General features: G+C 41.2%; 3 protein-coding genes across 5 annotated transcripts; 2 read left to right on the top strand and 1 right to left on the bottom strand.

The window, feature by feature from the left end:
* Positions 1-410: 410 nt before the first annotated feature.
* On the bottom strand, positions 411-5,066 carry ppa1b (inorganic pyrophosphatase 1b). 2 transcript variants are annotated; one of them, XM_058058079.2, is made up of 11 exons: positions 4,898-5,066; positions 4,139-4,203; positions 3,793-3,846; positions 2,727-2,846; positions 2,553-2,639; positions 2,074-2,200; positions 1,873-2,000; positions 1,093-1,178; positions 937-1,012; positions 814-853; positions 411-742 (listed from the first exon to the last, which is right to left on the bottom strand). In XM_058058079.2, the coding sequence occupies exons 1-11, from the start codon at positions 5,046-5,048 to the stop codon at positions 714-716; spliced, it is 963 nt and encodes a 320-aa protein (XP_057914062.2). In that variant the 5' UTR covers positions 5,049-5,066; the 3' UTR covers positions 411-713. The 2 variants fall into 2 exon arrangements, with proteins under 2 accessions (XP_057914062.2, XP_057914061.2); XM_058058078.2 differs by having other exon boundaries at positions 411-745; positions 4,898-5,065.
* Positions 5,067-5,735: 669 nt separating this feature from the next.
* Positions 5,736-10,105, top strand: eif4ebp2 (eukaryotic translation initiation factor 4E binding protein 2). Its single transcript, XM_058059288.2, has 3 exons — positions 5,736-6,068; positions 6,891-7,070; positions 7,158-10,105. The coding sequence occupies exons 1-3, from the start codon at positions 5,936-5,938 to the stop codon at positions 7,187-7,189; spliced, it is 345 nt and encodes a 114-aa protein (XP_057915271.1). The 5' UTR covers positions 5,736-5,935; the 3' UTR covers positions 7,190-10,105.
* A 292-nt stretch (positions 10,106-10,397) lies between these two features.
* rps24 (ribosomal protein S24) lies at positions 10,398-12,940 on the top strand. 2 transcript variants are annotated; one of them, XM_058058464.2, is made up of 5 exons: positions 10,398-10,497; positions 11,067-11,132; positions 11,212-11,421; positions 11,619-11,732; positions 12,862-12,940. In XM_058058464.2, exons 1-5 carry the CDS (start codon positions 10,495-10,497, stop codon positions 12,862-12,864), a joined length of 396 nt encoding a protein of 131 aa, XP_057914447.1. In that variant the 5' UTR covers positions 10,398-10,494; the 3' UTR covers positions 12,865-12,940. The 2 variants fall into 2 exon arrangements, with proteins under 2 accessions (XP_057914447.1, XP_057914446.1); XM_058058463.2 differs by having other exon boundaries at positions 12,409-12,940.
* The last annotated feature ends 2,648 nt before the right edge of the window (positions 12,941-15,588 follow it).

Here is a 15,588-nt window from a genome sequence, read left to right as displayed (position 1 = left end):
AAAGGTGATAATTTTACAAGAATAATGTCATATTATGAGGAAAAGTAGCATTGTTTTAAACATATTTTGAAGTTGTATTGTTATGAGAAACAAACAAAACAGAAAGTTGTCATTTTTTGAAAATTAGGTTGCAGAAAAAGTTATATGACAAATGTAAAGTCATAATAATCTGGGAATTACAAGAAGAAAGGGGAAATAGTTAGCAAACGTGGGGAAAAACAGCTGTAATATTAATATATATATTAATATATATGGAAATAAAGTCATAAATACGAAGAGGACATTATGTAAGTTAAAAAAAAAAGCAAAAGTGTGAACAAAGACCAAAGTTGAAAGTTCAGCTGATGTAATTACAGCGGTGTACACTAGGTGGCACCACATTCAAATGACAGAAACCACCACCCTGATGATAATTTAGCCAGAGAAGCTTTATTAAAGCAGTTCAGTGTATCTTACATGGCACACATACTTTAATAGGCGTCGTACCTGTGTCAGCTTTGATAAATAACGGAAAACAATTAATCGCTCAAGATGTCAGTATTCTTATTTTCCTTTTCTGTGTCACATCTACCCACTATATTCCTCATGACAGCAAACCTACCATGTCCCACCCGTCCCACTGCTCCTGCGCTATTTGCCATTGTTACGTCATCTTCAAGTGTGCCTGCGACGGATGAAGCATCTACTCTGCGTCCATCCAAGCAGCCAGCGGGTTACTTCTTCTCATAGTAGAACCATTTATCTACTGCAAGTAAAAGAAACGTAGTGGTGAGTTGTTTCGACAACAAAAACTCCATGATTACAGTATGTTACCTGATGATGAAATGGGCTCTTCTTTTCCACACGGGCATGTCTAAATACGCAGAAAAGAAAAACACAACCAATGACGTGAACAATTCGAGCGACGAAAAAAAACACCACAAGGATTTTACTCACAGCACCAACAGCGCCCGCGGCCTCTTCCACCGTGCAGCAGAAGGGGCTGTCGCTGGCCGAGACGCTGGTGTTTTTGCTGCATTGTCGAGAAAAGATCTCATTAGCGCGTGGAATGTTCCGGTAATATCACTACCGAAACCGAGTGGGACTGCTTACCAGTTGAGCTCGCCACCGTCCGTCTGCTGGCAAATCAGAGCTTTCCAGAAGTTGTGCGTGCTCTTGATCACCTCGATGGCAAAGTCCTGGAAAGAAACGGTGGAGACGCAATGACGTCATGCCAACAGACGAATACGTGGAAGGGTCAACCTTTGTACAGCAGATTGAAATCTGAAGAAAATTAGTCTCTTTAAAAATGACTTGTTCAACAAACATTTAAATTTTATCTCTTCTATCAAATAAATTAGTAAATTCATAGTGCAAGGTTGTTTTTTTATTAGTAAATTTTGACTTGGAAAACAAATTATGTAATCAAAAAGTACTGTAATAAAATCTATTGACCGGAGGTGACATTTTCATGAAGTTAAAAAGGCAGCATTGTTAAAATTAACACTTTTGAAATCAATAGACTGTGTAAATTACATTAGTGAATTAATTAAGTGTCAAAACCTATATTCTATTTGAGTTAAAAATATATACATTTAATAATATGTATTAAATAACAAATAAATGCTCATATTAATAATGTATATGTATATTGTATTCTTCTATATATACACAGTATAACTGATGAATAAGCGTAGGACTTTCAAGGTACACCACGGTGTCGAACAGTCACGTTTCAAAACCAGAAAAAGTGCATCATCGTGTTTCTAGAACATGAGAGACTGGGCTTGGATGTGTTGAAACCACAGGCGTTAGCTTCCTTGTTAGCACGGAGTCATACTTTTTATATCTTACGATGCAATTTGACAAAATGAGAAGTTGTTAAGAAGACACCTTGTCCTTGAACTCCTCATTGAAAGCAAATTGGTTCTCTGGTTTCCCGTCTGGCACTTTGTACCTCTTGAACCAGTCGACCGTGGCCTCCAGATAGCCAGGCTTCAGTCGCTGCACGTCGTTGATGTCTGCAGATGGAGGGGCAACGACATCAGACGGACTGATGAAAATGGGGGAAAGCGGATATTTCCGGGTCCTTACTGTTGAGCTCATCGGCTTCGGGGTCATCAGCGTTGATTGCAATCACTTTCCAGTCGGTCTCGCCCTCGTCAATCATAGCCAGGACGCCGAGCACCTTCACTTTGATCACGTCTCCACGGGAACACACCTGACCGGACATGTTCACAAATACTCTCAATGCAAGCCCATTTCCTGTATATACAGTAGTAACTTAAAGGGGGGCCTATTGTGCTGATTTGGGACCTTTGGCTCAGACTGCTTTCTAGATCTTCCAGGATCTGCACCTATTCCAGCTCTGTTTTCATTTACTCCACCCACAGGCTGCCTCTGGGCACGCCCACTCTGCTGTGATTGGTCCAACTCAGCTTGTACCCGGGCGTGCCCATATAAGAAGCCCAGCTCACCGTGTCCAGAGCGGCCAGAGCAATCCCAAACTTCCCTTTAACCTTTAATAATAACTCGGAGTGCATGAGAAAGTGGAAGGGGGGGCTTGGTGGTACCTTTGAGCCAATTTCACACACGTCAATGGGGTCGTTGTCGCCGCAGCAGCCGGTGTCTTTATCTTTGTGCCCTGGATCTTCCCACGTCTTGAACAACATAAAACACACCAACAAGTAAGCACCCCCAAAAATGTTTTCAAAATGCAGAATTGGCGTGAAAAGCTGCTAGCTAACCTGAGGAATGGCTCCGTAGTTCCAGATGTAGCCTTTATGGGGGAAAACGTTAGCCACGTAGCGCAGCTTGCCCTTCTTCACGTCTTGTTTTATCGGGTTCAGAAGGTCTTTGGTGGCGATCTGGAAGAAGAACAACAGCAAAGCCGTTGGTGCTTTTATTTAGAAATCACCATCGCTTCAAGCTTCCGTTGGAACACTTCCAAAAGAGGACTTTATACGTCGCCGCTCCCAAATGGGTGTAACACTTCGGGTGAATCAACTTTGTGGGAACTTTATGCAGAAAGTTTAGCAAAAAATGTTGACATCAAGATGTACATTTCTATCTATACATACATGAATACAGCCTGTTAGTAGTCCAAAAGATGCATGTTTCAAAACTCAAAGACTCATTCCAAGAGGTTGTGATGATATGTAATACTCTATACTGGTCACTAGGTGTCAGTAATGTTCCATTGATGAAGCAATAGCCACCGCAAAAAGCACTGCACAGAACAGGAAAACAGTAAAAAATAAAATATATAGATGATATTTGACTATCTTATTATGTCTACTATATTGGGAGCGTAAAGGTGACTATAGGGGTGTTATTTAATGTCTAGAAGGCTCTAATATTGTTCGAAGCAGTATTTATAATGTCATAGGCAGGTTTTCTGTACTCCTAAGTAGGAAAATATTGAAATTCCAAGTTAAGAATCCTACTAAATTCCCTTATCACAGTCGGGTCTGGAACCAATTCACCGCAATAGACAAAGAATTACCGTTGGCAGTCATAGTTTGATAGAATTATATTCTTGCCATTTATGTGCAGCTATGTTGCATTATTCCTCCTCAGCAACAGTTGCCTGTTGTTTTGATATTTGCACATTATTACAAAAATTTGTAATTATTAATATGAAATTTCTAAATATTTATACCATTAAGTAACGTATATTTTACAGAAACTATTGAAATTATGGAAATACACACTTTGATTTCAATGGCGATATCGCTTTATATGAAGTTATTTATTGACTATAACAACTGTTGTATGATGCAACCCTAATTACTTTAGGAGAGCATTAACTACCTCCATCTTTGCGTTTGTCCATCTTGGTACTTCGACAACCATGTGGAAGAGGTTCTGTCAGGAGAGAAAAACATGATTTTACCATCCAAGATACCCTGTACGCTAAACAACATGACACAATACTGACTGACTGACACAGAGGTAACGATACGTTTATTATTGTGATCGGCTCGGGAAAGGGCGGGACGGATGACTATTAAAGTCACAAGAGACCAAGTCATGGCCCGAGAGACTATGACCTCACATTTCTGGTAAACATTACCTAATGTGACTGTAATATTGCCACAGCTGCTCAATTTACAATGAGAAAAATGATATTTACAAAGTATGTTAGGTGTGATTGTACCTGTCCGCCATCGGCTTTTATTGGTATGTCGTGGAACGGTGAGATGTACTTCCCCTCGGAATTTTCTGGAAGACAATGAGGAGTTAGTGAAAGCTGCAGTACATCAGGAGGTTGCCTACAGCCACTCGTGTCATTCAATATGTCTTTATGATTCCTTGCAAATTCTGTTTTTAGCACTTCTATATTGAAATAATCTTGATGTAGACTCGTGTATTTAAAAAATGAAACAGCCATAATAGCCATCCTATTACAGTACACTCGGGAAGGGTTCAAAGATCGTCTATTGTGTACAAGCTTCCACAAACCGAGATTATCCACTTCACTTGCGCATGTTCTTGTTCTGATCGTGTTCGATTAGACGGAGTGGGGATGCAGATATGAAGCTAATACACAACTTGTGGGAAATAAGAGGGCGTTGTCCCAGCAGATCCGTGTGGGACCGACCTGAACCACTTCCCATCCCAAAATAAGTTTCTATAGGAGACAGACTCCTGCATTTCAGTTCGATAACCTGACAAACCGGTTCAATACGACAGATAATTCTCTTAATAATTGAGAAGAAAATTTAACAAAAATAAACACTGCGCAAGGCGATAAAGTGAATAATTTAAGGAAAACTGAATCCAACGTAATGACATTTTATGGCAACATTCAATGAATAAGTGACACGTGGGAGGTTCCGGCTAGCATTTGTGTGCCCTCTCGTCCTCACAGGAAAATAAACATTATTTTGAAAAATGGACTTACAAATGTACTTACTGAAGAACAGCCGATAGCTCAGGGAGTTCGGGATCCCCCTCTCTTCCACAGTGAAGCTCATGATGAAATGCGGGTTCCGATGAGGGATGGCGGCGGAAAGAGGAGTCCGGGGAGACCGAAAGCAGGGCGGAAGAGCATCGCGCATGCGCATTTCGCCGATGAGACATTCAGGGAGTGTTGGAGACTAGCACTTTATCGAGAAAAGGCAGCCGAAGATATTTCATACGGTCCAGTATAATTAAAAATAACACACACTCGTCTTAACTTAAGTAGTTATTCACGTTATAAGTAAAAGCTATAGTAGAACTACAGTAGGGAAAAATAAAGATGGTCAGCTCTTTGAAACTTAGTGTCCAATAAAATTCGTCAGACCTAAACCTAAATCTTATCAACAGTTGGGATGAATATTATATTTCCATTGTAGAAAGAATGTGTGTGTGTCTGTGCCTGGTGCTGCAGAATGTTTTCAGAGTGTTCTTTAGTTGGGTACAGACAGTACACAACACACTGTACGGTACAGTATGACCTCGACCAACAACCTCGCATATAAATAGTAGACAAGTAGAACTCGCAGTTTGAAAATCATTGTGTTGGCGTATAGGCCTACAATTACAATAATGGCTTGACCTTCATAAAGCGCTTTTAAATGGTTCCTATAATGTGTATCTTTTAACAAATATTAGAGTGTTAATGCAGTCACATAATACACACTCCTTTTTATATGCCATTATACGTTACAATGTATCATAATGCCCGATTGATGGAAATGTTACGTTTTGTATTTCCGAGGAAGTGAACATTGTAGTGGCTCCGCCTCCTGACGTCATATCCGATCACCGCTTGTCGTGCTTCCTGCTCTGCCGAGGGAGGGGACGGTGCTGACGGCTGGGAGGACGCGAGGAGCGACAAGAAAGCCTTCGGAAAGACACAAGAGAGCGGGGGAAACGGCCCGGATTTCCACCGTCCGTCGGGAGATAAAAATAAAGCCAAGTTTCCGCAGCGGCCGAAATTGTCACCGAAGAGGCACCGAAAAAAAACATGTCGACTAGTCGTCAGCTGAGCGAGAGCAGGGCCATCCCGACCAGGACGGTGTTGATCAACGACACAACGCAGCTACCTCATGACTATTGTACCACCCCTGGAGGCACTTTATTCTCCACCACTCCTGGCGGTAAGTCGTCATGTTTCGGGGACGAGCCGGGACTGTTAGCCCTGCTAGCTTAGCATCGCTGCTGCTGTCATTATGGTGGCCCCGAGTTGCCTTGTCATACTGTTCAAAACAAAAACAAATGTAAGCCACGCCCCCTTTTCGCGACCTGCTCTGTGATTGGCTCCTTTACAACGCAGAAATCCTGACGTTTGCTATGAAATCACCTTTTTATTCATTAGCAAGGATCACCTGCACTGTATCATGTCAGACGAGTACAGTATTGAGTTAACACAGGGGTGCCCAAAGGGCAGTCTGGGGGCAATTTCGGCCTGCTGCTCGTTTTTCATTGGCCCTCTGCAAATTCAGTCAAAAATCAGAATCAAAAAAGTGATTTTTGAACAACAAAAGAGAACTGAAAAGTTGATACTACCCTTGATTTGGTTGATATGGTTGCACGTGCGTTTCATATATGTTGCCATTAACGATAATGCAATCTTTATCTGTGTTATGATTGTACTGTAGCACGGCCAGGCTGAAAGGTGAATCAGGAGAGTCGAGTGCAGCTGTAATAAAGTAATAATAAAGTTATTGTGACTGCTGGGACAGGTCAAAGTATCGGCTTGTCAGAGACATGTCTGAATCTGATTGGTTTGCCAGTGATAACGTGCTGGGTCAAGCACAAAGGTCAGCAAATTTCACTTTTGGAGAGCATCAAACCCCGAAAGTGAGAAATTTCTTGACTTATTGAATGGAGTTTTAACATTTCTTTTGATGAACATGCCGAGTTATAGCTCACCCGTGACCTTAAAAGAATGAATAGCGGCTCTGTCATGTTGTTTCCAGGGACGCGGATCATCTACGACCGCAAGTTCTTGCTGGACATGCGGAACTCGCCCATTGCCCAAACCCCGCCGGCCCACCTGCCTGTCATCCCCGGAGTGACCAGCCAAAACACGCTCAACGAGAACCGCAAGAACGAAGCCAACAACCACATCAACAACCATGACGGGAAGCCAGCCACCGGTAAGTAACATCACGTCCGCCGTTGAAACTATCCTCAACAATGTTTGCATCTCAATAATACCTTTCGCTCTCGTCTTTGTCTTGAAGGTGACGACGCTCAGTTTGAAATGGACATCTAACAGACCGCATTCGCACCAGTAACACGAAAAAAAAGTCAACAGAAACCCAAAAGTAAATGACCTGGCACGCTCCGCTGTGCCAGTGGCTTGGCTTATTAGAAACCAATGTTGTTGCGCCCTCATGGCAGCCATCTTCTTTCGCTCTCCGCCTCCTCGCTGCTGGATGTAACGTGTGTTTCAAGGCATGGGGCTTTAGTGCGTGCCGGTACTGGGAACTGGGTTTATTTGGGCAGATATCCATAACTACTGTACTGTTCCACCATGCACACTTTAAAGGATCCTTAACAGAGCACACTTTCTAAACGGTCATCCCACCTACTCCAGGCAGGGAGGGGCTTCTTTTATTTTACTTTGGCCTTAAAGTTTACATTTCATCGTTGGAAAGCAAATCATTTATTTGCATCCCCTTATTTTGGATATTAGACCTACCCGAAAGGCTCCATGGTGTGTGTCTCATTATTTTTAAATTAATGAACACCAGGGGTGTCCAAAGCGTGGCTCGGGGTCCATTGCACTCTGTGGCTGCTTTATTTGTTGTAAAAATAGAATTTAACAGGAAAACAAAACAAAAAAAACAGCAAAATCAGAAAAATCAGCATCATTTTACAAGAATCACGTCAAAATATTGAGGGAAAAGGTGAAATCTAACAAGAAAAGAATATCAGAATAACATCATAATATTATGAAGGAAAAATAACATCATTTACATTGTAATATATATACAGGTATATATATAAAATGTTATTTTTTTTCCAAGTTGCACATTTGAGAAACAAAACAATGAATACAGTTGTCACATTTGGAAAGTGTTAGTGTTACCACAATGAAGTCAAAAAATGGGAATAAAGTCATCATTATGAGAAGAATGAAACTTAAAATAGTTAAAATAAAATAAAGCACAGAAAAGGAGACTACGATCAAAATATGCAGAGAAAAAAGTTGCACGTTACAAAAATAAATCCATTTTTTGATAATTAGGTTGGGGGAAGTTACAGTATTAAATGGGAATAAACTTACTATACCGTCATATTGAAAAGAAAATTCACAAAGCTTATTTAAGAAGAAAGTTTAAGAAGATGGAAAAAAGAACTAAAAGTGCTGCTAAACGGCTTTTTCACATCTATCACAAAGCTGAGATGCTGTTTTTTTTTAAATATAGCCAATATAAACACAGATTGACAAAACATCAAAGTGGTCCTTGCATCCTTTGCATGGTCACGATGTGGCCCTGGCTGGGGACCGCTTTCACGCCACTCCACAGCTCAGTAACGCTAACCTGTGGCATGTATTGTCACAGCTTCATCTCAAAGGAAAAAGCCAAAAGAAACATCACTAGAATTGAAGGCAGTGAGCTAAATCGTCCCGACATCTGAGTTGAGCAAAGTGCATTTGTGGCTTGGCTGCTCGTCTTTTCTGGGCCTGCAGCCATAAGATGAAGCACGATTTGACACCTGCAAAACACACTGGCCAACTTCCTGTGTGTCTTACGGTTTAGACTCACTGAGGATATTCCTGCTTTCTGTCATGATGAACGTGTAGCAGATCTGACACTGGCGGCTTGTATTTCTCCTCTAGGCAGCTAAGGTCCAAAAATCTGATACCTTTTTATATGACAACTCTCAAAAGGGGATTTAGTTGCTGAAGTAAAAAGTACAAAAAGCTGAGATGTAGGTTATTTTTCTGATACTAAATTACTGGATGGATTTAAGCGTGTAATTAATCCATTTTTAGATGAACGTCGCTGAATGGAAAAAACAAGTTTGGACACCCCTGCCCTAAACATTAGATAATCTTGGCGGACATGGTATCATTAATCCCCTGCAAGGACAAATTCATATCTTTTTTTTCCCCTCCAGTTGGAGTTAAAGAGCTTTATTTTGACATCCTGGGTGCATCTAAACTATAATTGCGAAAGTAGCTGGAAGGTTTAACTGAGAAATTGTGAAAATGTTGAAAGGTGGACACTTTTTGGAGAATTAACTAGGATTTTGTGGTCATTTTGTCACAATATTGTATACAAAGTATTACACAAGAAAGACATGCAAACTACAATAATACCAGCCTGACATGCAATTTTGCGCCTATTCCCATTAATTCCCACAGAAAGTGTTTTTTTTTTCAGCTTCAAACAGGAAGGTGATACTTTACTTGAATATTTAGACCTTTTATGTGGAAAAACAGCCCGGTGTTAATTTTTTGCATAAAGGTTTGTTTTTGGAAGACTTGAAGTGATCCAGATATGTTGTATGGATTTTATTTTCTTTATTAAAAAACGTGCAGGTTATTGTAACGAGGGTCTTGTTTGGCTGGAAAGGTTTTGTTGAGCTTGAACGGTGCCATCTGCAAGTCTGTCCCCCATGTCCTTAATCCATTCTACTCGTAATGGCCGTATTTTATTTAGGTTTTTTTTCATGTGCCCACGCCTTACTTAAATGCAATGCAGTGCATAAAAACTACAGCTCATCAATTTGTACTACTGCAAACAGATGTTTATTTTTTCACTGTAAATGTTGGACATTGTATTCAGCAACTGAGCAAAAAAAATACACAAAACATATTATTTTTACTTTGTTTTTGTTTCTTTTCCTCAAGTGGGTATGGACGGTGAATGACGTCAAGGATGAGCGCCCTCACATGCTAATTTAGTGATTGTTTTGTTCCATGAGAATAATTCACCCCATTTGAAAGTTATGCGTTTCCATCTGTGACAACATTTATTTCACATCAGTTCGGTGGGACAATGAGGGCTTATCATTATGTGACATAAAAATATATATTTTAAAAAGGTTTGGAACAAGCTTATTGTAACTTTCTGTTCTGATTTAAGATAACTTTATTTTTCATGTTTTCATGAAACTCCAAAAATGCCAGTGGACGCTGTTGCTACAAGATCAATAAAGTTCTGTAACAAGGAAAGCATGACTGTGTTCTTCAGTTCAGTTGTTTGTAACTTCTGGATTGGGTATTATTTATGTAAATACATATTCTAGATACTTTATATTGTCATTGAGATTTTCGAACCACAAAGCCTGCTAATACTGTTACTACAATGCACCGCATCAAGCTTGCATTACTGACACAAGAGTTGCCGTAAATTTCCTTGAAGCAATAAACTCTTCCACATTGTTTTAAATTAAATTTCTAATACAAATATTTTCCTAATTGCAAACTATTCTGTATAGTATTTTTCGCTTTTCTGTCAGGCGAATCCACGAGGCGCTCACCTTCTTTTCTGACAGGCATTACTACGGTCGCCTGCTGGTCCTTCTTCCTTTTCTACGTCGCTGAGCGAGGCCGCCGTCAAGATGGTGAGTCCCGAGGGCTAAACCACAACTAAAATCCACTAATCATCGAGTCAATCCGTTTACAATCACACATTTTACCCACACCGAGTGGAAGTTTGCGTCCTAGTCTGTAATGTGTTACAGATATTGACAATGTCCGTGATGTCTAAATGGAAATGATCGGCATCTTTCAAATGCTAAGCTACATGTCATCGTCAGCGAGCGACATGGGATCTGACTATTACGGTTTGAAATTGATAATTTCACTTTGTGTGTATTTCACACAATACAATAGTCATTCGAGACCTAATTACACATGTACCGATACATATTGGTATTTTAAAAGTGTATAGGTGGCTAACGTTAGCATCCTTCCGATACTGCAATTTGTTTCGAGGCCCCTAGCATAAGTTCCAATATTAGTGTAAGATAGTGTTTTGGCATAGATTCCAGCAGTTTAAGATATTTTGTGGATGATAACCATATTGTCCATTAAAATGCAGCTTTCTTTTGTGGCATTTGTGATGCTAACATGTTAGCTAATATGTTAATAACATGGCGTATTTCATGTCTGTTTTCACATTGTCTTGTAGAACGACACGGTTACAGTAAGGACACGCAAGTTCATGACAAACAGACTGCTTCAAAGGAAGCAAATGGTGAGTTTTACTTGTTAAATGATCCCATCAAGGGGCTTCCCTTTTGGGCTTGTGTTCATCGCTTGTCCTTGTCTTCCAGGTTGTCGATGTTCTGCATCCGGGCAAGGCCACAGTCCCAAAGACTGAAATCAGGGAGAAACTTGCCAAGATGTACAAGACCACCCCCGACGTGGTGTTCGTCTTTGGGTTCAGGACTCAGTTTGGTGGCGGCAAGACAACAGGTTTCGCCATGGTCTACGACTCCCTAGATTACGCTAAGAAGAATGAGCCAAAACACAGACTGGCCAGGGTGAGTCACAATATAGCACTACCAGTACTCCTGGTGCAGCACAGCCCCCCTTTAGTGGTACTGGTAGAACTGGTTCATTTTTTTAATGCTTTCATACTGATTTTACCATTCAGGTAATGTTGCATATGTGCAGCACAAGGAATAATGAATCCTTCTTTCTAGCTTAGTTGTGAATTTATTGAACCTCTGTCCCTTAGCACGGTCTCTATGAGAAAAAGAAGACCTCAAGGAAACAGCGCAAGGAACGCAAGAACAGAATGAAGAAAGTACGAGGCACCAAGAAATCCTCTGTGGGCGCTGCCAGCAAAAAGGTATGTGGCGTTACTTGAGTCCATCTATATTTCCAATGCACTACTGTTGCACTTGCAAGTCCTGTCCTGTTGACGGCATCTTGTCGTTCTTCCTATTTTACCAAATGTTCTTCGGATACCATAGAAGGTAAATGCTCACCAGCAGGCTAATAATTCCTGTGTCCAGTTTGGAATAATAGCTAACCTTCCCTGACCTGTTAAAACAGACGTCATGCTAAGCCCACATGTACCTGGTATTTGTATGCATGGCTTCAGAAGTACAGTACTAAAGGTTTGGTGTTTAGCGTCGTCAATCTTGACTGTTATGAAGTGTGTGTGTGTATAATAGATCAGAAACGTGTGTTTAGAAGTACCCATGTACTAGTGACATTACCTTAATCGTTGACAGCTTTTAGAAGACACTGTAAAATATTGCTTTTACTTTAGTGGTTTGTTTACAAACTCATCTGTGGCACATACTGGTTGAATAACAGAAATAATGTTTGAATAACAACCCGGTTGGACACACTCATCCCAGTTGCATCTTCAAATGCAACTCAGGTGCTTGAAGACCAGAGTTGTAGCTTAGTTTTAACCCACAAACCCTCACATACTGTCTACCTGAAATTGCCATTGTAGTAACGTTCTATTCCGTCTTTTTCTTCCCGACTTTGCATCCCACGGAATACTTTGGCAGAAATGAAGTGTCAGGTATAAATATACAGTAGGAGCATGGAGTGCCCTTGTGCTGCACATCCAAAGCAGATACTGGAGGTTGGAGTTGTACCATGCATGTCCCACCCAGTTTACCCTCCCCTTTAGTGTTTCCAACCCCCCCCTTGGTAGATTCTTCCTTTGCCTCAGGCCTTCGTACCACTGGACCGTAGTAGCTACGATAGCTTATGTTTTAACCGACACTTGCTGTCAAGCGGAACACAAGTGTCTGGTTTTTCTGTGTGGAGCAGCCTTGCCAGCGTGTCCTTACCTCACCACGATGAAACTCAATGTTTCATGTTTCCAGGCATCGTACCATGTTAGTCATTATTAATGTGCTCCTCGGAGGTTCACTCAAGTCTTCGTCCCAATACCAGGAATAAATATTACAAATAAAGCTTGGAGTAATTTTGGCTTGTTTTGTCTCCCCTCCCAGTGAGCCCAGCCAACCCGGGATGGTCTTCATGCTCAAGATGTTCTTGTATATTGTCCACAAATAAAAGTTTGGAGAAAAAGACAGTTTCACATGTTTTTTTATTTTATTTTTTTACCATGCTTAAACAAGTCCCACTTAAATAGCAATACAAGTTTATGCTGTAGTACCTCGGTTGACCACACCGGGGCGCCCCTGTCCGTAGTTTACTGATTTACTCATTCATCATTTCATGCTCCAAAGACCCACATGAATACTTTGTTATACAAATAATACTCAACCTTTTGTTCCTTTATCAGCGCCATTTGGAGCTGAATGCCGTATATCTCACTTCCACCTAAATAGCATTTAGACTCCCTAGAAGACCGCTTGAATGAAGCAATGAAAATGACAGTGAACGCTCCACCGTCTACCTGCTTACCCCCAACTATAATATTATGTCATGGACTGTTCAGATTGTGAAGATGTTTAGTCTCTAACCTGAACAGACCTCAGTTGCTCAAAGACTAGATAAGACAGCCCTTGTCTTCAAAACGACTTCAAAGTCGTGGGGGTTTGGAATATAAAATAATTTGGCCAAGTGTACATAGTGAATTGTCCTAATCACAGATAACATTACAGCTAGCACGTCACTGCTACCAGGTGATTGGGGGGGAGCCACCTGCTGTGGCACAGCAAGGTGCGCTGTATTCAGGCACATGCGCCGAGTAGCCGGTGCACCTTATGGCGGTTTCTGGCAAACCGCAATTACACACACACACAATAATTTGTGTGTATATATATATATATAGTTTATAAAAACACAGAATTACACATAATCTGCATTTTCATGATGCAATAATTGAATACAAAAGCTGATGTATGTTTACAAACAAAGTGTGCGAAGGCTTACTTGTTATAATAGTGTGTTGCTGTTGGCGCCCCCTGGTGGCCACAGCATCCTTAGCATGTTGCCCATATTGCCTGATGGGCCAGCCGGCTCTGCCCTGAACAGTCCGGTTCCAACTAGTGAATGCAAATGTTGCGTTTGCGTCGACGTAGCGATGTCGCAGGTCCAGTTTTGCCTCTGCAAAGTACCCCGTGTGTACTTTGTACATATCTACAGATGCACCATTCCCTATTGGCTCGTCTCCAATCGATGCCAGACGGCTGAGATTCAACACAGACTGTTGATCGAGATCATTTAGCAAGCCAGCCCCACATAAGAGGCCTCAGCCATCGATTAAGCCCAGCGAATATATCGGAGAAAAACAGCATTTATTTGCGCCTGAGCCTACTCTTATTTGTGCCTAAATAGAATTTATTATGACCCAGAAAAGAGGCAGGCGGATTCATTTATCGGCGCCGAAGCGGGGGTGAGCGTGGATGCGCTCGTCTGGCCGGACCCGGTGTGCGGTTGTGGGAGGTTTGACATAAGTGGAGCTTTCAAGCCCAGGCGCTGGTAACAGATGGTGCTGGGAAATTAAGCTCCTCTCTCCGCAGCCTTTGCAGCACGTCCCAGGAGGTGTCTCCTTGCCTTTTCTCATTCCTTCTTATCTCCTATGGCCTCTTCCTCCTTTTGTTGGGGGCGACTGGAATTATTAGTCTCCTCTGCTCTCTTGTGTTTTCATTAAAAGAGCTCTAATAAGAGAAGGAGTGGGATGTTTAGCACACTAATGTAATAAATACGTGCAAGGGGACGCGGAGGATGAAAGCGATTAGTCGGCGTTTTCGTGTCGTTTTAAAAGGAAAGGCCACAGAAAAGGACTGAAGTGCGTGCTGCTGTGTTTACAGCCACTTTTTTTTTTTTACGCCTTGCGGAAGCTGCAGTGTCAGCATCAGGCCCCTCCCGGGGGAGCCCCCTATATGTGCCAAATAAAGCCTGATCAAGCTGCATGCTTTTCCTTCAGGGCATTATGGGCTCTCACGTGGAGAACGCTCTCCTTCCTGCTTCGACTCTCCGACAAAGCTGCTCTTTGCTCAGGTTTATTACGAGGTGTTTACACCCTCGCAACAGGTGCAGCACGATGGCCGCCGCACCATGAATTGACTTATTGTGGAGAAGTGACCTAGCAACTGATGACTCATTGCTTTCGCCAGCAGGTCCGCCAGATACTGCGTTTAAAAAGCCTGACTGTGCCTTTTATGGTGTTTACATGTGTCATTAGTTCCTGCACTGCGTGTGCCAAGGTTACGGCAACGCATGATGGATTTTGGGCCAATCGGCTGCCGAGAAGAAACTAGACCAACATGTTGTAGGAAAACACTCTTCGGAGGTCATGCGTTGATGGCGTGATTTGTTTGGCTTATTTGGTAATGGTTTAATTTCATTTGAACATGCATCAGATTCCAATTGAGTATAATCAGTTCCCAGTTCCACATGTCCAAAAGGAGTAGGAAGAAGCAAAGCTTATTAAATCCTACCCCTCACTAATTGTTACATTTGTTCACTTCCTGCTTTCCTAATATAATTTAATTTTTTTAAAATGTTTTTTACATTTATTTATTTATTATTTATTTATTATTATACATATTTTATGTTATATATATTCATTATTTATTAATTATTTTATTTTATTTTTTTATTTTATTATTTCATAATTTTTTTTTTGTCACATACCGAAGTATGAAGTGATATGAGCATCCAATGCCATAATGGGTACCATAGTAAGTGTCAATATAGTGATATATATATATAGCACATCATGACTGGTTCAAGACTCTTCATCCTTGTTTTTAGCAAATGTATTT

The sequence above is a fragment of the Doryrhamphus excisus genome, linkage group LG20 (genome assembly GCF_037039965.1).
Source record: "Doryrhamphus excisus strain RoL-2023G ecotype Guam linkage group LG20, RoL_Dexc_Guam_v1.1, whole genome shotgun sequence".
NCBI lineage: Eukaryota > Metazoa > Chordata > Actinopteri > Syngnathiformes > Syngnathidae > Doryrhamphus > Doryrhamphus excisus.
Note: the sequence above shows the minus strand (reverse complement) of the source record. Positions and strands in the feature narration are given on the sequence as shown.